The sequence below is a fragment of the Hypanus sabinus genome, chromosome 20 (assembly GCF_030144855.1).
Source record: "Hypanus sabinus isolate sHypSab1 chromosome 20, sHypSab1.hap1, whole genome shotgun sequence".
NCBI classification, from domain to species: domain Eukaryota; kingdom Metazoa; phylum Chordata; class Chondrichthyes; order Myliobatiformes; family Dasyatidae; genus Hypanus; species Hypanus sabinus.
Genome location: NC_082725.1, coordinates 45,843,978 through 45,866,018, shown reverse-complemented (window position 1 = coordinate 45,866,018; position 22,041 = coordinate 45,843,978). Strand labels below are relative to the sequence as shown.

Below are 22,041 nucleotides of genomic sequence, written 5' to 3'. Positions count from 1 at the left end.
ATGAATAATCTGAAACACACCTTATTTAGTAAAGATAAAACAAAAATAGTTTTTATATTTAAATTTCAACATTTTAGAAGAAACCTTTGACATGATCATTTCTGGTGCAGTTAGACAATAGTGCTTTTACCTTTAAAACACATAATTTCCAAAGTAAATTGCAAATATTAGAGCTTTTTTTTGAAGAAGCATAATTAAAGGAATAAAATTGCTTGTCTGCGATAGCATTGAACTACTTGAACTTGACAGATCTTGATTCAGTGGCAATGGAATTCAAAGATGACTGGAGACAGTACTCTGATGCATGTGATTCAATGTTCACCTATTCATAGGCTCACATCTGGTGCCAGTCACTTTTTTTTCATTTCTTCCTTCCTTGTTTCTTGACCCCCTCACCTTCACCCCCCCTCCCCCCCCCCCCCCCCACCTTTAGGTGTGGTTAATCCTAGCACCACACACCAGTCCACATTTCCAACCCAGGCTCTGGGCATACAACTGGCCCACATTTTGTTCTGAGGATAATGAATGAGCACAGAGGGCAGGGTCACAGTTATATTCAGCTTCCTGGCCTTGGGATCATTCCGAGCTGCTGTTCTGAAACGTTTCTCAGTTTATTACTCAAGGCTGCATTACGTGAAATTTCTGTATTAAAGTGAAGAAGCAGTGATATAATTTTCTTTCAGCACTCATCTGTAGGAGTATACATTCATTAGCTGCACTCATGCCTTTGCACATCCCCTGGAAGATGGTTCTTCCTCAGCCTCTCCAGTTCCCTCTAATCCTTTAGGAGCACTGAGATAATACTTTAGCACAACTTTGCACTGGAAAACCTTTTTCCACCATTTAGAGATGCAGGTGAAAGCTGACATTGTATCCTAAGAACTTTGCAATTGAAGTTTGTCTTCTTTATGCAGCTTCCATGAACTATGTTGGGGTGTTTCATAGTGCTGTTTTAATGCCAAGTAAAAACATGTAGCAATTACTGGGCTAAAGCCTTTTGAAAGCTTTAGCAGAAAATTGCTTCCATTTATAAGCACCCTTTTGCATTTTGAAGCTGTCATTATAAGGTACGATATTTAGATATTTAGAATAGAAGTTATGATACTTAGAATGTGAATGGGTCATGATTCACTGTGCAAAGTGCTATTTTTTATGGCTGGGAAAGCATATATTAACACATTTTTAAAGGGAATCAAAGATGATTCTTCACAACTGGTGATTTTAAAGTTATTTGTAATATCTTAAAATAAATGTGAAATGGCTGTATATGCCTAAATATCCAATGGTCTATCTGGTATGCATAAAACAGAATTATCTTAGTATTGTATTCAAAGAATACAGTAGTGTTAATGAATTTGATAAAGTATGCACATCCAGTTTCCAGTGTTCATGAAATGTTGAACAAAAGGTCGATGTTTTCAAGGAATTATCTAATTAATAAGAATTAGAGATGCCTGGGTATCTCTGAGTATAGAAAGAAAATCCAACAGCGAAGGTGGGAATTATTCATTATGACTTTACTGGATCTTTGAAAGAATTAGCTAATTGTTCCTATCCTCCTTTTAAAAATAATCCTCTTCAAAAGCATCTTCAAACTGACCAAAGAATCTTGTTTCACAACCTTAGGCAGGTTATAAGAAAATGTATTAATGTATCTTTATCTCTCTGAGTCTATAAGGATTAATTTGTTTGTATGTATTTTTCTTCACCGTCTTCTTTTGATTTTAGATATTCTTGCTGTAAAATACAAATGGAATAATCAAAAATTCAATAAAAGCACTTGTATAATCAAAAATCTTGATTTTTAGGATATTTTAAATAGCTTGTGATTTTGTGATGTTACTTGGATTTCAACAGACTTTTTTGCCTTTCATTCTTATAGTTACTTTCAAAGAGCAAAATGCGAAAATTCCTAATAACCCTGCTAATTTAAGCCCTTTCAAAAGGATATCCAGTGTTAATGAACAGTTGAATATTGCTGTAGATAAAGGAGAAAAGGGGAATTACAATAGAAGTACAGGTAAGAAGCCATTTCGTCTTGCAGCAAAAGTTTTAGAATCTCTAAAGTAGTAATTCATTTTGGAAAATTTAGTTGTACTAATATTTCTGAACTTTTAGCATCAATTACTGATATACCATACTTATTTAAATAAAAATTTAATATTAGTTATAAAATTTTTGATGTACGAGCACTGCAGGCGAAATTGACATCCTTATCGTTCATAACTGGACAGGTAAGCTGCCTTCATGTATTATTGAAGATCTCTTGCTTTTCAGCATAAAACAATGAACGTTCTATTCAAGTGGGTAGATACAGAAATAGTTTAATAATTTGGCTGATAAATAGTGTGTTCAACTGTATAACTGGCCCTCAGTGCTGCATTGGAGTGTTAGACTCAGTTTTATGTTCTAGCTCCAGTCGTAAAAACTGAACCAGTGCCTTCAACCCATAGAGGCTGCTGCTGTGACCACAGTCTCAGAGCTGTTTCCAGATATTGATCAATGCCACTCAATACAATAGAGTCATACAGCATAGATACAGGCCCATTTGTCCAACTAGTTCATGCTGATGACTTCATCCTGTCAGATAGTTTCAGTTGTCCCCATTCAGCCCATAACCCTCTAAGCACTCCTGCTCTACGTACCTATCCAAATACTTCTACACTGTTTCAATTCTACCTGCCTCAACTGCGCTTCTGTTAGCTCAGTCCAGGTATTCACTACACTCTGTGTAAAGAAGTTAACTTTCATGTCTCTTAGCTCTCTCCTTTTTTTTAATCATGGACTCCCATACTGGGGGAAAAGATTAGGACCGTCTATTTAACCTGTTCTGCTTAGTCACATCTACTGCACCTGGACCAAATCCCTCTATCCATGTACTTATCCACACTTCTCTTGTATGTTACAATTGAACCTGCACCTACTACTTCTGCTGGCCCTTCCCTTAAATATTTCACCTTTCTCCATAAATCTGTAACCTCTAGTTCTAGTGTCACTTGACCTCAGGTGAAACTCTCATTGTTCCAAGGAATAAAGAATCACCATGGTCAGCATCTCCCTATAACTCAGGCCTTCCAGTCTGGGCAACATCCTCGTAAATCTTCTCAGCATCCTCCAGCTTGGCAATGTCCTTCCTGTGGCGGGATGACCAAAACTGTACACAATACTCAAAGTGTGGACTCATAAACAAACAACACACACAAGAAGCTGGTGGAACGCAGCAGGCCAGGCAGCATCTATAGGGAGAAGCGCTGTTGACGTTTCGGGCCGAGACCCTTCATCAGGACTAGCTGAAAGGAAAGATAGTAAGGGATTTGAAGGTAGGAGGGGGAGGGAAAATGTGATATGATAGGAGAAGACCAGAGGGGGTGGGGTGAAGCTGAGGGAAAGGATCATGGGACGGGAGGCCTAGGGAGAAAGAAAGGGGGAGGGGAGCACCAGAGGGAGATGGAGAACAAGCAGAGTGATGGGCAGAGAGAGAAAGAAAAAAAAGGGAGAAAATACTAAATATATCAGGGATGGGGTAAGAAGGGGAGGAGGGGCATTAACAGAAGAAAGAGAAGTCAATGTTCAAAACTCATAAACAACTTGTATGACTGCAACATAATGTCCCTGCTCCTAAACGCAATACCTGACTGATGAAGACCAACATGCTAATTCCCTTCTTCACCATCCTGTCTTCTGCATGACTGTTTTTGGGAACTGTGTGTTTATACCAGGTTCCTCTGTTCCATCGTAATTATTAGTGCACTACTTTTCACTCTATTGTCTTACCCTGATTTGAATGTCCAAAATGCATCACCTCACACTTATCCAAGTTGAAATCTATTCCCTATTCCCCAGCCTATTTCCCTAATTGATCAAGATCTATTTGTAATTCATTGTAACCTGCTTCCTTATCAACAAGACCCCCTCAGTTTTGTATAATCAACAAATTTGATAATCATGCATGAGCAACACTGGCCCCTGAGGCACCACATGAGTGATGGGCTTTGAGTTGGAGAGTCAGCCTTCAACCATCAACCTCTGTCTCTTATCATTGAGCCAATTCTCAATCTGTCTCACTAATTCCACCTGAATCTCATGTGACCTAATCTTCCGGGTGGACCTGCCATGATATTGTCAAAGGCCTTACTAAAGTCCATATAGAAAACATCTACTGCCTACCTTCATCTATCCCCTTTGTTACCTCTGGAAAAATTCCAAATGATTTGTCGGATATGACTTCCATCCACAAAGGCATTGACTATTCCTGATCAGACCTTGACTTCCAAGCCATGGTTGATCTTGTTCCTCAGAATTCCCTCCACTAGCTTCCCTACAACTGAACTCAGCCCTCTGGCCCATGCTTGCTGCTCTTCTTGGAAAAAATAGACCAATGTAGCCACACTGCACTCTTCTGGAACTTCACTTGTAGTTAACAACAAAGCAAATATTTTTACAAGGGACTCCATGATTTCTTCCCTGGCCTCCCATAAAATCTGGGGATATGCTTATTAGGCCGGGCAATTTGTTTCCCCTCCCCAGCTTAATGTGCTTCAAGGCTGCAATACCTCCTTCCTTAAAATATGCACATGTTTCAAGGCCTCACTACTATTACACTCTTTTCTTTGTTAGCCATATGTTTCTATCCGGGCAGCAGCTTGTAAGAGTCTTTGTGTTATGAAGAAATCAGAGAAAAGCTGATCATTATCACATATGAATGGAAATATTATGATTTTATTGCCCTATACAAATGATCAGGAGGTGCAATTTTGAGTCCCACTGTGGCAAAAAGGATGATTTATAAAATTCTGCATTTATTTATTATTATTATTATTTTTTAAAATTGTATATTTTGACTTCATTTGCATATTGATTGTTTGTCGTTGTGTTTAGTTTTTTATTGATTCTACTGTATATTTTTGTTCTATCGTGAATACCTGCAAGAAAATGAATCTCAGGATGGTATATGGTGACATGTACCCTCCATATACTTTGATAATGAATTTACTTTGAACTTCAAAGTTTTTGAACTTTGGATTATTTTACAAGACATCTGGTTCATTACTGCTCTTTTGGAAAATAAACCAGGCCTCTGACTCCAAATCCAAAGCAATCTAGTTGATAATATATGAAATAGCTGTGCACCATAATATAATAAAAATAAAGTTAGGTGGACCATCAGCATTGAACAAGCCATAAGATTGTCATAGAAGCGTCTTTTTGACCCTGTTTCTATTTCTTTGGTAAGTTTATCAATGGATTCCTCAATAAATTGAATCCATTGTCAATGCCCCGGCCTCTCTGCCATAGTAGCAGGATGACCTACCTGAGGCAGTAACATAGAGGTATCTTACTTGGGATTCTTTGCCTATGATTTTAGGTGAATGGCATCATCAGAGTTTGGGTAGAAAATCTACAGATAACACCATATCCTTCTTCAGCTGATGAATTGGTGTTCGTTCTTGAAAGGAAGAAATAGACTAAGCTTCAGATTTAGAAAGTTACATATGGCCAAGTGAGATAATGGATTAAGATGTTTTTATGCACAGCAGATTACATTTTAACTGCGTATGTATTAATGCTGAGAGATATTGATTTGAGTTGTGAAGTGGGAAGGAGAGCAAGTAGGTCATCTATTGAAATATCTTTAAAAATACATTTAAAATTATTCAAACATATAGAACTATGGAATTTCTGTCTACGCACTGTAAGTTAGAACAGATTCATAAAATGTATCTATTCAGTATGACAGTGCATTGGCAGCTCCATTTGAAACCATAATGTTAGCTGATGTGAGGAATAAATTATCTTGAAAATCACTGAAGAACTTTGACAGAACACACATTTTGATCCGAATCAGGTCCTGCTTGTGAAATTGTTTCCCTTGTGTATATATTCTAAATGTTTGTAAACCAAGAGGTGCAGAAGTTGTTAGCTATTAATTTCATGTTGTTATCTTTCTGGCAGATAAAGTTGAAGTAGTACGTGAGATTGAGATGAGTGTTGATGAGATTAACAGTTCTGTGGTCATTAATGAACTGTTTGATGGCGTCTTGGAGGAAGAGGAGGATGAAGAAGAAGAAGAAGATGGTGGGATGAAGGAGATAAAGGAGTGCAACAAAGAAACTAAAAGTGACCTAGAGGAGAAAAATGATGAGTTAAACATATCCTCAATGTCACTCCTCACACCATTGGCAGAAACAGTTGATGCCGTTACAAATCAAGAGGTAAGATTATAGTTTTGTAGATATTCTTCATTTGTGTATTTTTTTCCTCTTCTGGAGAATTCAATTATCTATAAAACCAACAGTCGTCAGTACTGGAAACTGGAACATCTACTTGCAGTGTACAAATTGAAAGCTCTTTGTATTGCTCAAGCACCACCCATTGCACCACTCCAATCTACTGCAGTACCCTAGCCCCTTCTGTAGAAGAACTGCAACAAATACACAAATGTAAAACTCACATTTTTCACTAGTGGTGCTTGTACCATGTGTATGGTTATCAATTTAACACCAAACATTTTGAAGTCCTGGAATTTTACCTAAGAATATAGGAGGAAGTGCTGAATAATCAGAGGTGATGTCCTATGGTTAAATCAGAGCCATGTCTGATTTTTGAAAATAGATAAATAATATACAAAAATGCAGCAATCTGCAGACTTACTCTGCAGACCTGGATGTAAAGTTAATCTGAATTTAAAACAATAGGCTTTGCCAAGCTTAAGATTCTATTATTGGATAAATAATATTTGATATTTAATATTTTGAACACAGGACTCGGTGGCAATACTAAGTCCACAATGGGTAAACTTGGAGTGTAAATCTGTACAAGGTTTTTCATTGGTTTCTATCTTAGGGTCTTCGCTTCCCTTTGTTCTTTCTAAACTGAGTAAACAAATGATTAACCCAATAATTAAATATACATTACAAATATGGTTTCTATTCTGTAAATTTTTTTGGTTTGAATAAGCTTATTTTATCAAGCCCTATTATATCTAACTTCCTTTCTCAGCCCTCTGTTATGGACCAAGCCTTTTTGTTATGGAAAATGAGGGGTATAACATGTTTTTGAGATTTATTTTTAGATAACTGTTTCACATCCTTTGAACAGCTGCCTAATAAATATAATTTGCCTAAAGCCCTTTTTTTGATATTTACAAGTTAGAAATTTTTTGAATAATATGTTAGTCTTTTCTGAATTCAAGCCCAATAGATATTACGAAAAAATTTTTAGGTTTAAACACTTATCAGAAGGGTTTAATAGCCATTATTTATGATATGATTATGAAAATACAACCAGAGATATCAGATAAAGTTAAGAATGAATGGGAAAAAGAACTTCAATTTCCCTTACCTACAGAGCAATGGGAGAAAATTTTACAATTAGTTAACTCCTCTTCTATATGTGCCAAACATGCCCTGATACAATTCAAGGTGGTGCATAGGGCCCATATGTCGAAGGACAAACTTGTCCATTTTTGTTCCCATGTTAATCCAATCTCTGATAGATGCCATTCTGAAATAGCCTCTTTGTCTCACATGTTTTGGTCTTGCCCTAGCTTGCAGAAATACTGGGAAGATATTTTTGGTATCACTTCAACAGTTTTGAGTATTAATTTACATCCCCATCCTATTACTGCAATTTTTGGCTTACCAATAGTGGATAATAGTTATTTATCCCCTTCAGCTAGGCGGATGATTGCATTTGTTACATTGATGGCTAGAAGATCTATTCTATTGAACTGGAAAGAAATTAATCCTCCAACTACATTTCAATGGTTTTCCCAAACTATATATCTTGTCTGAGTTTAGAAAAAATCAGAAGTTGATCTTTGACCTTTCGGTCAAATTTGAAGAAACCTGGAGACCATTTATTCAACATTTTCACATGAGCTAAATTGACCTTTACCAAACCTTTTTTACTACCCTCAGTTATTTGGATAGAGGTGTGGAGTCATTGACACTACTGTGTATATCTGATATGATATAATAGCCCAGGTTGGTTAGGTTAGTTGCTGTTAGTTTGTTTTTTTTTCGGGGGGGGGGGGGGGTGGTTTCGGCAAATACAATATGAGTTTGGGAGGTTATTATATCTGTATTATCAACTGTTTGCACTTGTATTCTGGCCTTATTAATTATGTACTCTCAAGCTCTCTGTATTTGTTTTTTTCCCTATGTTCTGTTTGAAAATTAATTAAAAGATTTAAAAAGAAAATAAAGGATTTAAAATAATAAGGTGAATTAACAATACTTGCCTTTTTCAATCCTTTTGAAATGCATGTGGCTACAACAGAAGTGCTCTGTTGTAGAATGTCTCCTAAACTTGGCACTGAATTCAAAGATAAAGCAAGTTCATGGAGTCATACCGGACAAAACAAGTCTTTCGGCCTAACTGGTTTTTGGTAAACAAGATTTCCATGTAAAACTAGTTCCATTTGCCCATCTAAATCTGTATCCCTCTAAATCATAGACCTATCCAAGTGCATTTTGATCTGGTTATTCCTGGATTTAATTAATGGAGAGTGTTACTGTGGGATTTAACTTTTTTATATACAAGTTTAATTTGATAAATGTTTTGTTTCTCCACACAGAAGAATGGTAAACCTTCAGATAATGTGGAGGGCAAATGTCAGCTGGAATCCATAACTAGAACAACATCAGCTGACAATGTAGGATCTGTAGCTGATGATCACAATTTATTATACAGGTAAAATGAAGATTTTGTATTTTGTGGTGCTATTGAATTATGTAGGGGAATATTTTATTTCCTGAAGTACTTTTTTCTAGTTAGATGGTCTGAGATCAGTTTGGAGTTTGTTAGATTAATAGTGCATTTGGTGTTTTTTGATGTATTTATGTATTTGTTAACCTTGCTTTTCTCCATTTAGCCTTTTCCTTCTTTGAAGCAAAGCCATCTGCAAACTAGGTAGACTTTTCTGTAAACAATGGGAAATTTTACCAATATGTTTTAAGCTTTGTTCAGCAGTATCCATTAGATGAACAGGACCAGGCACTACTTGTTACATTCAATAATTCCCTTTGGGTAACGAAAATGTTTAAACTTTCTCAATCAGAGATTTGAGAGGCACAGGATAAAGATTGGGCTGGATTGTCTGAACCGCAGACTAGCAGTTATTAGTTATTACTAGTAGCTGCTATTTTGTTTCTGGGAAAAAGGCCAAATTAACTCTGTTTCTCAGTAATTCCTGCCCATTGGTTTAACTATGTCACTTGCCACATGCTGGCGGCTTAATTCCCGAGCCTGTGAATTGTTGGAAGTATTCTCTTTCAGTGACCCAAGCTCTTTCTGGATATTTTGGCACACCTGGAGCAGGGTTCCTGGCTTGGTTTGAAAATGAAGAGTCAAGGAAGGAATAATGAGCTGAATCTTTGGCTGAACACCTATGCTCAGTCCAGCAGAGAAAGCAGGATCTCTCAGTGGCCACACATTTTAATTCCACATCCCATTCCCATTCTGATATGTCTGTCCATGGCCTCCTCTCCTGTCAAGATGAAGCCACACTCAGGTTGGAGGAACAACACCTTCTATACCGTCTGGGTAGCCTCCAACCTGATGGCAAGATCACAGACTTCTCTAACTTCTGTTAATACCTCTCCTCACCCCATATTTACTTTTCTCTCCCCTCCCCCCTTTTTTTTCTCTCTCTGCCCATCACCCTGCCTGTTCTCCATCTCCCTCTGGTGCTCCCCTACCCCTTTCTTTCTCCCTAGGCCTCCCGTACCATGATCCTTTCCCTTCTCCAGCTCTGTATCCCTTTTGCCAATCACCTTTCCAGCTTTTAGCTTCACCCCACTCCCTCCGGTCTTCTCCTATCATTTCGCATTTCCCCCTCCCCCTCCTACTTTCAAATCTCTTACTATCTTTCCTTTCAGTTAGTCCTGACGAAGGGTCTCGGCCCGAAATATGAACAGTGCTTCTTCCTATAGATGCTGCCTGGCTTGCTGCGTTCCACCAGTATTTTGTGCGTGTTGCTTGAATTTCCAGCATCTGCAGATTTCCTTGTGAATCTTTGTCTTATTGTTTAGATTGCTGATGAGGTGGGGGAGGGGTAATTGTTGATGAATTTTACTTTTTCAAAGAAAACCTTTCTCCCAGGAGGCTTGACATGCAAGAACTTTGATGTTTCTCTTTGGGATGGGTATCCCTAAAAAGGGCAGGTCTGAAAATGCCTCAACCTTTGCACACTATCAGTGCTGAGGGTCAGAAATGTGGGTGATTATCAAAAGGCTTGGAGATTTTCAATGGCTCAGGTGTTGAGCCTAGGGGACCTTTAAGCAATTTCAATCTATTGGTGAGATGCTGGGCTAGATAGAAAATTGATATATTTTATGCAGGTTGTCCCAACTGTAAAAGATTGAGACAATATACAGGAATGTAAGGGAATAAAAGCAGAAAGTGCTGGAGATACTCTGTCTCTCTTTCAAGAGATGCCAAGTTAATATTTATGGTCATTGATGCTACCTAACCAGCTGAGTATTTCCAGCTGTTCTGCTTTTATTTTTCTCATTTCCAGCAGTTGAAGATTCTTCCTTTGAATTACTTTGTGACTTGATGATTAGTCTTTAAATTAATTTGTTCAGCAAGCTGCTTTATTAGGTTTCTGACAATGAACTTACTGCCTTTTATATTTCTGTTATTAGGTTGGTATATTTTGGGGTTTTAATTAATTTTGTGTTGTATTTATGATTTTAATTTGTTTTCTTTTTGCTCACCAATCTTTTCCCTGCAGTATTGCTGCCTACAGATCACAAAGAGTTAAAACTGTTGAGCGTCCTTCAGTGAAGCAAGTTATTGTCCGTAAAGAGGATGTTTCTCAAAGACTTGAGGAAAAGGTTAATGCAACTCCAAGTTCAATTAGCATAAAACAGAAGATGAAGGTAACGTCCTAATTACAAAAGGATATTTCCATGCTGAGTACATCAACTGGAATGCCTCAAAAGTGAAGAATTTTGAAGTAATATCATTAAAATTCAGTGGAAAGCGAACAACTGGAGTCTATTTGTGTTTGTCAGAAGTGTTGTTCATAATTTTAAGTTGCATGGGGCAATTTGGTTTATTTTTTTTTTACCTGACAGATTTTACTGTGTGAGCAGTAAAAATCCTTCACTTGAATGCTTCTTTCCCTTGTATGTTAATTTGTTTCACTTTATTATTCCAAGAATCTGAACAATGAAATAAATATCCAGCAAAGTGTTATCCACCAGGCAAGTCAGGCTTTAAACTGTTGTACAGATGAAGATCATGGGAAGGGCTCTCAACAGGAGGCTGAAGCTGAGAGGCTGCTACTGATTGCCAGTAAGAAACACAAATAATGCACTGTCTTTATAAAATATATATTTTTACATGCAAAGCTGTGATAACATGGACTCTGCAGAGTCTAGTACACATTTAAACAGGCTGATGCATGAGCACTAATTGCACAACTAAGAAGGCGTACTTTATCAAATCTGCTGTTAGGAAAATGACAAACCATCAAATTCTAATGTGTCAGACCAATTCACCTATAGTTATTTATGGATGTGTTGAATATTCAAATAACAGTGAATTCTGTTATGCTATATATATATATATAAAAAACTACAGGTGAATCTGCCCCCCACCCCCCCAAACAGCTTGGATTATGGAAATTCATCCTTGTGGAATTTATAAATCATAAACCAGAACTCCAAGATATGTAATAAAATTCACTCTTGTGAAATTTATAGGAGGTGGGTGGGAGTGGGGAATAAATAAATGGAATGCCAAAGAAACAAGATTTGTCTATTTTTTTAACTTACAATTCTTGACACATTTTATAAGGCAGTAGGTTCAGTTTGTTCTCTAGAAGTGTGTTTTTTTCCCTCAAGAACTTTCCATATTATTTACCCTCATGTCGGAAACAGTGCGAGCAAGTTGTAACCCTACATGAGCATGGTTATTTATTGAGAGTTATGTAACTAAACTCTCTTACCTATATTTGATATGTTTAAAAAATGTACATTTTCATTCCATCTGAAGACTGGAAGGTGATATGCATCTGCAATCCTTTGTGTCTCCAAATGCAGCTGCTGGCCACTTATGAGATTGTCTTGTTATTTTCCAGTACAGATCTCTTAAGTGGTCCCCTGATGTGGTGCTATTTGTTTTTATACAAAGACTAACATTGCAAAGGGTGCATTCCACACATAACATGGGATTCAAAGGGAAATAGAGTTGTGTGTTATGGGAAATCATGATATGAATCATCTTCTAGGAAAACATGACCTTCATAATGTGGAATTGATGCTTCTGAACAATCATGCCTTTGTTAGCTTTGAAACAGGAACAGGAACCATTCTAACTTTCTTCATGCTTATTCAGAATAACATAGTTGAACCATTCGATTTTACAGGATATACATTTTAGAAGTGCATTGTTGCACATCAGTGAAGAATGATGTTCAAAAATAAAATTCTGTGTAGATATATATATCTGACAGACATGGGTGTAACTAAATGTAATAAATCAAGAAATTTGTAAATGGATCCAGAAAATGCCTGTTCAGCATGGTACTTTCCAAAGCCTGTAATACGTATTACAGTTAAAAAGTGAGGAAGTTTGAAATCAAATTTAGCTACAGTAAGTTTACCTCAGCCAAGTTATGAGTATCTATTCGGATGCATTGCATTAAGCTCGATGAAGCTGATTTTGAATTTGATAGGTAGCAGATGAGAATATTGAGCAAAATGAATGTGATTCACTGCAGCATAAAATATAATTTCATGATTGAAATGATATGTGCAAGCAATTACATTCTTTAACTCTTCTATCTTGCTTCATTTCACTTAGGTGAAAAGAGATTGGCACTTCTTGCCGAATTAAGCAAATTAAAGGGTGAAGGAGTGCATGATCTTAAGAAAGGTGGCCTTGCAGCAAAATCATCTGGTGAATGTGCTCCATCTAGAGGCTGTATTGCACTTTCGGATATCCGCATTCCTTTAAAGGCAGATTTCATCTGTTCAACAGCTCAAAAACCTGGTAAGCCTAAGTAATGCTCATTTGGAACCCAAAATTCACTGTCAATTTGTCAACCCCTCATTAAAGCTGAACCATGTAATAGATTGCACCTTGGATTTACCCACTCTATCATTTATCCACACTGTAATAATTTGTAACTATAAACATATTTGTGGTTTATTTAAAATCTGGAAATTCAGGTACATTGCACTTTTATCTTGCTGCACTTCCTTGCTCGATTTGCACAACTTCAGAAATTTAACTGACAAGTTTCGGCAGTAAACAAAGTTGTTCCCTGTACAACACTCCTTTGGAGTTGTATCAACTATAAAGGATGCCACTGGCGTTAGCTGTAGCTGCAAACCCAAACCATGTAGATGCTCTGGAGTTTATTTTTAAACATAGCCTGCCCTTGTCAAGCCAGTCTTTCTGCACAACACTGATGCCAACCCCTTACAGTTATCCAGCATGCCCTTACGTATGTGCACACATAAACATGCACATACATGTACACATCTACATACTGCCCCAGCTGGGCTCCTAATCTCTGGCTCTCTTTGTCCCACTCTGTTCTTGGAGCCACCCTTGCTTGCTGTACCTTCTTTCAAAGAGTGCAAGGAATATGTAATAAGTTATCAGTTGCCACTGAGCATTAACAGATCTTGCAATGGTAGGTGTGAGTTCAATGGTTGTTGGTGTGCTATATAACCCTTTTGCATTCTTTTAATAGTACATGTCAATTTCAGAGCCATTACTTGGAGATTTTTAAAAATGTTATAACCTTAAAATTGGCTCCAATTGGCTTAATTGATTTTGGCTGAAGTATAATCTTTGACTATAATTAATTCAATATTCGCCTTTGTATGGATAGAATTCATTGAAACGTTACATTGTGTTGCTTTATTCCTGAGTATCAAGAATTAATAGAATACAAGGTAAAAGTAGCATTTGTAGTTTTAACATCTGTATTTCATATAACTACCTTTTTTGAAAGATTATATTTTAATCAGTTATATGTAATTTACTAATATGGGTCATGTGTATAAATAATTTTGAGATGACTGGAATTTTACAGCCAATATATTGTTTCAATTAAGTAGTGAAGTAAATAAAATAGGTCGATATCAGCAAATATTTTAAATTAATATATGGTTAATTTGTCTCTTTCAGATGGTACCAACTATTATTTTTTTATACTAATTAAAGCAGGAGCATTAAATATAGTGGCTACACCATTGGCCACCATCCAAAATGCACTCTGTGGTGATGCAATTAGTTTTCCCACAAAATTCACTCTGTAAGTAACAAATGTGATTAAAAATTTACAAACACTTGTTTTAACTTGCTTTTTAAAACTTAACTCTAACTATTCTGCAGGTTAGTAGCTCTTTTACATCGAAGTCATTAGGTAAATTGAACCTAGCATGCAATTCTAAATAATCTGTTTTAAGTGGTCTTTTTTCTGTTTAAAAAAAACAGGCATTTTTACTTCCAGCCTCTGCAGAATCTCTTGGGTTTAGTTATTTTTATTGGTAATTTGCATAACTTTTAATTAAATAATTAATTGGCAAGCTGTAATAAAGCTTTTTTTTGTCATGTTCTTGTCCTTTATTTAAAAAGTCTTGAATTCTGTTGACTGCTAGTTCATATGAATAGGGTTCTGAAATGTGGGCACATGAATCGGCTCTAATTTTTCATTCAATCTCACAAGTTCAACTCCCTCCAGAACTAGCTGAAATAAAGTGCTTTTGTTCTATTAGTTACACTTTTGTTTGCAAAACCTAGATTTTACTTTTTAGAAGAGAGAATGGGCTTTAAATTTGTTTTTTTTTTATTTTAGGGAAGATGTCTCAAATGATTTTGAAATTGAAACAGAAATTTATAGTCTGGTAAGTCTGCAGCATATTACCTCCCCCCACCCCCCCCATGTAAATTTTGTGATGATCTTTACTTTATGTAAATTTGTGGGTGAATTTTATTCCATATTTCAAATTTCTGGATAATGATTTGCAAATTCTATAAAGGTGAGCTTCTGTAATCCGAAAGACCATAATGCAAAATGTTGTAATACGCCAAGAAACAATGCTGTTTCATTATTTATTATTTTTAGGCATTGCACCGGGAGAGTGCTGTTACAGATAAGAAGAAGAAACCTAATAAGTCTAAGGTAAAGAGGAAGTTTTCCATGAAATTGTTTCCAGGTCTTTTCGAATTATTATTGAGTAGGATTATCAATGGGGATGTATGTAAAATTACCTACTGAAATTTAACTGAAGGAAATAAATGATTAGCCTCATACCTGAACATGAAAAAATAAAATAGCTTGTAAGAATTAAAACCCTGGATCTAGAACAGAACATTGGAATGTGTTCCAAAAAAATTGCCTTACTTTAACAATAATATATCTTAAGTTGGCTAACAGAAAGGTGAGGAAACAATTACAACTAACACTAAAATACTAATTTAAAAAAATTAGTACAGCAAAGCTGCTGCTCATTTCTCATTAGAGAAAAGGAATCAAACCAATATTTTCATTTATTTTTAATGCTTTAAGAACTTTTGTTGTGTCCTTACATTATTTTTAAGATATCTATTTTTAATGGTTTGGTAATAGTATAATGTGAATTTCTCTGTGCGTTCCATTTAAACAGTTGAATTCTCTTGGAAAATCAGTTTGTATAGGGTCTGAACTTTTAATTATTAAAATTCTGACTAACTCAAACAGCTAGCTAAATATATTTTCTTTCTTAGTTTCTATGCGAAATGTCTGCTCTTCATCTGGGAGTATTTCACTACTTTCGAAAACTGATTTGCTCTTTGGTATGATACACATTTTGAATATAACAAAATTCATCTCTTCTCACATTTCAATAATAAAATCCCAACCTGATGTCCTTAATTTCCGATTCACCTTCATCTAAAGATGTTTTCCATTTGTTTTACTTATGCAAATTATATGATACAGCACCTCTTTCAAGGTTTATTCACATAAACTGTTCGTTGTGTATTTGATTTTTAACTTTGAGATCAATTAGTGGTCTCTGGGACACAATAAATGGCCCTTAGTATCCCAAGGTAGATTCAGAGAATGGGGAAAAAGAAGTTTGCTTTTGATTGCCATCCATTGCGTGTACACAAGTGAGAATTTCAAAGACATGTTTCAGTTCTGCTAAGTGACAAAGACTAGATTTGGGCAGAGATTCTGTAATGCTAGTTAATCACCACAATTTGGTTCCTGGGTTACTGTAATCAACTAATATTCTATAAATTACCACAATTTCAAATTCCTGAACCCCAAGTTCAGTTGCATGACAGGTTTTAATCATGTCTTTGTCAGCAGTTGCCCTATTTATTTTTAAAGGTTATGTTTTCTGCATAGCGAGTGCCAGCAATTTAAAACTTGTTGTTTTGGTTGCTATATCCATCCCAATGCTTTAACATCCTCCAGCCCGATCACTGTTTCACTTCTGAACCCTTTACTCATCTGACATGGCTTCTTCTGCACCCTAGCTTTTATACACCTCAGCAGCAACTACAGTGCGCCTTTGCTCAGGTTCACACTCTGAACGTCTGTGCTAACAGGTTTGCTCTTCCATTTTCTTTTCCTTTAAGATCTGTCTTTAAAACCTGTCATGTACCTGTATAAATCCTAAATAATGGTGCTTTCATTTTCTTGATAGCAGTGGGATATCAGAACATTGTAATAATATTCTCACTCTCTTTTGGTGGAATTCAAAAGTGGTAGGCAATTGTTCCATGTCTACTAGTGAAATATTAGCTTAATTTTCAATAAGGGTTCAGGAGGCTTATTTATGCCTGTATACTGCGAACTTGTTGAAGAAGCTGAAAGTAACTAGAAAATATTGAGTATATTGAATAAGTATCCATGCTGAGATTGACATTGGAACTGTTTTTATAAACAGCACATAATGGGTAAGACCTGATTAAAAAGTAAGACCTACCTTTTATGATTAATGTATTATTTTTCCCCTTCATATTAGCATAAAGGTATATGGAGAGGATGTAGTGGCAGATCGAAGGCAGGAATAGATTACTGGGGAGAGAGAGTGAGCCACAGAGAGGAGGGTGTAGAACAAAGTCTTAAGTTAGAGCAGAGTGAGGGAAGGAATGCAATGCCGGGATGAATATATTGGTATGAGATGTTTGGGTGAAAACAAAATGCACAAGCTACCTGCAAACAATTCAAGATTGATTATAGCATAATGTTCTCAATCTCATTTGAAATTTTGGTAGGTAATGCTTTATTTTAATCAAATGGTGGGAATGGCATAAAAAGAAATAGATTTTGTTTGGTTCCTCTGACTATTGTTGTACTAAACTATTAATTCTATCATGCACAACAGTTGATATTCTGTGATTTAATTTATTCATCTAATAATCAACCTTTTATCATACCAGACAGATCATTCCACAATTATAGTAAAAATAATATTGATGCATTGTCAATGTCCTTTGTAGTCTTATTATAATCAATATAGAACCCAGAATCAGGTAGCAAAACTTGCATGTCAATATATTTGTGTCATTAGTACTAATCAAACATGGAATTAAAATGGATCAACTAGATTAATAATTGTTAGGTGATTATTGTGTTTCTTAATTGATTGTTGTCTCTTATTAAAATTAAATATTGCTGAAACAGAAGGCAAAAAAGGGGCTTTTCCAAGTCATCCAGGTAATGGTTCTTGTAGCTTATAAGGTCTAAAGCGAGAGAAGAAAATTCCAGCAAGAAATATTTAAATTTTACTATTTATGGTAATTATGATAATATTTTCCATGCTCCAGCATCTTTAGCCTGTATTTTTGGTTGGCTGGCAGTTTTAATTGATAGATTTAGTCTCTGAATACTTTACTCAAATGCCTCTGTATGGGTAAGGAATAGTATGTACAGCTTGATAATTGTTCTGTAATTGTGGAATATTTTTCACTTGAAGAAGGGCCTTGCTCTCCCCTGTCCTCCGTTTAGAAACAAAATAACATTGTAACCAACTTTAAACTAACAGAATTGTTTTGCAGAGCTGTGGTAATGTTGTGGTTGCATGCAGATACCAGAAGAGCATTTTTAACCACAACATCCCTTTGTTCAGTAACTAAAAGGATTTTTTTCTCTCTTAGGCCATTACTCCAAAGAGGCTATTGACTTCAATTACAGTAAGTTTAATGGGAATAAATATTGTCACATTAGATATACACTGTAGTTTGCGTGCTTTAGTTGACACTCAGGAGTTCTGTGTCAACTAAAAATTATGTGAATAAGAAAATTAAATACATTTATTACTGATTTTTTTTGTCCTTTTAAATAAAAGGTAAATAATGGAATGTAGATTTATAAACCATCTCAGCAATAAATGCAATTCTCAGCATTTAAAGCAGAAATATATAGTGAAATTCTGGACAAATATAGCAGCTTATTAAAGAGTACTGAGATTGATAAACCACTAACCCATTTCAATTTACAGTAGTGAAATTAGTAGAAAGGTAAATATTGCCTAGATTTCTGTATTTTTTAAATTAATATCAATCAAGTCATTAAAACAAAGTAAGCTAAAGGTGCAGTCTTGAGATGATCCACAAATAGGATTTGATATTTCATCCTTCATTCTATCTTGTGAGAACTGATAGTTAATTCATTCTTTTTTGAATTTGATCCTTTATCTTTTTTCTTCATGGTAATGAGGAATTAATAGAAGTGCATTTGTTTTGCAAAACAAGTACTGGCCTTAACCAGCATAAAACATCCCGCTCTAAGTCGAGAGAACATGGTACGAGTTGACCAATGTAAATTTTTTTTAGAAGAAGATTAGAATATTTTGAAAACATAATTTAGATACACACTCGTAGAAACTTAGTAGCAATTCTGTAAAACTCCTGCCACGTTTACATCCAGAATTGAGAAATACATAGGTGAAGTGCCTAATTAATGCTTTTTGTTCAGTGTAGGCATCATCTTTTCAAGGGTTTACTACTTCTCCATTTTGGCATGGATCTTTTTCCTTCATTCTGATATATTGTTTCTCTGACACCATAAATGAGCTATGTTTCATTGTGACTTTGAAGTGTCCTTTGTCCTGCTTTAAACAAAATCTGTGACTTTGCAGATTATGGAATAAAAGAGTGGTATTTCAGGATGAGATGGATTTCCTGTATGTGACATCTCATTTCATGTGAGGATACAGAAGATTTGGTGAAGTTCAGAATGCTCCTTGTGAAAATCCCTCATCTGTTCAAGACTAATAAAAAGAATATATGAACAGAATTCTTGTCTATTCGATTGGGCCCTAATAATCCCCAAAGGAGAGATAAAGTCTTGGAAACTACTTTGTTTTTTTTTTAAACCAGCTTGAAAATACTTTTGTTTGTTTTCTTGTGTGTGTGTGTGTGTATATAAAAATATATAGTTTTTGCATAATTTAATGTATACTCTTCCTTCGTTCCAAACAGAAGAGCAACTTGCATACACCAGGTAGGTTACATACTACTTTAAAATTTGAGTTGGGTTTTCTCTTGTAATCATGATAAAAGCACGGGGAAAAATGCAAAAACGTATTATTAAGGAAGTGGTAATGGGGGCCTTTGTAAAATAATGCTAGCAAAAGGCAGGGCAGAGTAAGCAAAGGTTTATGCGAAAGATACTGTGTGATAAACCTGCTTTTTAAGTTTTTGCTACCAAAAAGAATTGATGGTTGTGTTGTATTTGAGTTTTGAGAATGCCTTCATTTACCACGTACAGATTATTAAATAAAATTGGGAAACATGAGATTGGAACTAAAATACTAATGTAAATTAAGGGTAGGTTAAAAGACGAAAAAACATTGAGAATAAATGGAAGTGCGTCCAGTGGGGTGCCATGGCTATTTCACAACTTATATCAATGATTTAAATGAGCTCTCTAAATGCATATTTGTTGGTGTTGGAAAGCCAAAGGGCATTGTGAGCTTTGGTAATAAATCAGAGGTTTAGTAGTAGACTAAGGGGTTGGTGCTTACATGGAATAAAATTATATCCTGGAAAAATGTAAGGTAATCCAATTTAGCAAATTGTAAATGTAAAAATGTTAATTTAAAATTGCTGAAAATTGTAAGATTAAGTATTGAGTACAACCTGGATGTTCCTCTATGCAAGTCAATTAAAAAAATTTGTTCAACTGCAGTAAGCAATTAGAAACACAAATAATATGCCACTAGCAAGAATTTATCTGTAACAGAACTGTAAAAGAGATTCAACAGATTGATTCCTGAGGTGGAATAGTGGGTTATGAGAAGAGACTAAAGAGGTGTCCAAGCTCATAGGACTAGATGTTTCAATCTCTTTGATGAGCAGATCCCAGCTCAGGTCATAGCATAGAGATCTTGAGGTGGGGCGTGGTGGGTGGCAGGTACTTCCCAGGGGTCATCAAGTGGGCACCCCTCTTCTTAGACGTTTCATCACTTTAAACCCACTGCATCTCCAGAGGGCTCAAGAATGCAATCCAGCATCCCAGGTGTATCCCCCTTCACATCTAGCCGTCCATGTGTCATTTTAGGGCCCAGCTGCTGTCACTCCTCTTCATCCATAACCAATAGTTGTTTTGCTCGGCTATCTCCAGAATGGGCTTTTGATCCTGAATTTAGAGGAATGAAAGGCAATGTTATGGATTTACATGCACAAAAATGATATAGTGTCTGACAGGATAGGTGTATTGGCTGAGTTGTTGAAGTAAGAAGCAAAATGCTGGCATAAGGGACAAGCCATTCAGGATTGAGGTGAAAACAAACCTTTGAAGGATAGCATGTTATTGGAACTCCTCCCAAAAGGGCTTTGAATTTTGCATACTACGGCAAAGATTAATGGACTTTCGGATATGGGGTTAGTACAAGAAAGTGCTAAGCTGAGAGATCAGGCCATGATCTTTTTGCAATGAGGAGCAGATATAAAAGACCTACAAGTCCATTACTGCTTTTAGTTCTCATGTGCCCAGGCTTCCTGAATGACCCCAATTGTTGTCTGCAGTTTTCAATAAATATATTTATTTTGACTTTGTCCCAAGTTTCCTGGAATGCCTGTTAATAATTGTTTATGGATATCCACTCTGATGATGCAAAATCTGAAAAGGTTTTGCAATGGCTACCTCTGGAATTTAGTTAGTTTGTAATTATTTGGTTTATTCTCTCTTCCCATTTGAAAGAAAACAAGTGCAATGCTGACAGTCTTCCAATCATTTGGTAGTGCTCATACAGTCAGGGGGGACTGGAAATTACAGTCAGAAAACATCTTTTTATTTTCTTCAAAGTTATTTGCCAATATATTTGTAATAAGACTTTGTTCTCATAATTTCCAACCTGACGTCACTTCTACACTTTTCTAGACTTTCTGTACTATTTACTTATTAATGTCTGACATAGGCTTTGCTTAAAGTATCTTGTCTTAAAGGGTGTTTTTTTTTTGATAACCTATTTACTCTGAGACTTTTACAACTCTCTCTTAAGTGCTTCCCACTGCGCTGTTTCCAGTTTACCTTTGCAAGATTACCTTGGTCCAGTAAAATTGGCCTTGCCCACAATTTAAAGCATTAGCTATTTAAGTTTTGTTGTTATGTATAACTATGGTAGATCTAATTTAGTTGTGATCGCTAGTATGAAAAAAATTGAACAGTAATAAATTGAAGATGCTGGATATGTGAAGTGAAAATAAAATGCTGGGGATGTTCATTAATATTAGTAAGAGAATCAGATATGCCTTCCATTTGATCAGTTTTAATTCCTAAAACAAAATTGTATTACTCTCTTTTCTAGCTTTCTCCATTATGGCAAAAAAATCTTTGAATGAGATTTAGAAATTCTGAGCTATCAGTTTTATTTATGTGTCTCATATTTAAAATTACTGTAATTTAAATCCTCTGTTATTACTACCTTTGTGTCTGCACTTGGCAGTAGGGTACCTGGTGGGAGAATGTTTCATCTCAGTTGGCCTGGATGCTGACTCAGAAGTGTCAGATAACCAAACTTTTCCTATGTACAGCATTAAGTGTGTTGAGGCACTGCCTTACGCTATTTAATA

The 22,041-nt window shown here is 35.8% G+C and overlaps 1 protein-coding gene across 1 annotated transcript in view; it reads left to right on the top strand.

Moving 5' to 3' along the window:
- The window catches only part of anln (anillin, actin binding protein), a 67,858-nt gene that overhangs the window by 30,580 nt on the left and 15,237 nt on the right, over nt 1-22,041 (top strand). The window contains exons 9-19 of the mRNA XM_059945421.1: nt 1,883-2,020; nt 5,953-6,212; nt 8,579-8,694; nt 10,739-10,886; nt 11,169-11,304; nt 12,817-13,005; nt 14,155-14,281; nt 14,825-14,873; nt 15,095-15,151; nt 18,121-18,156; nt 19,447-19,468. Of these exons, the coding sequence (XP_059801404.1) occupies nt 1,883-2,020; nt 5,953-6,212; nt 8,579-8,694; nt 10,739-10,886; nt 11,169-11,304; nt 12,817-13,005; nt 14,155-14,281; nt 14,825-14,873; nt 15,095-15,151; nt 18,121-18,156; nt 19,447-19,468 (1,278 nt within the window). The remainder of the gene's footprint in view (nt 1-1,882; nt 2,021-5,952; nt 6,213-8,578; nt 8,695-10,738; nt 10,887-11,168; nt 11,305-12,816; nt 13,006-14,154; nt 14,282-14,824; nt 14,874-15,094; nt 15,152-18,120; nt 18,157-19,446; nt 19,469-22,041) is intronic.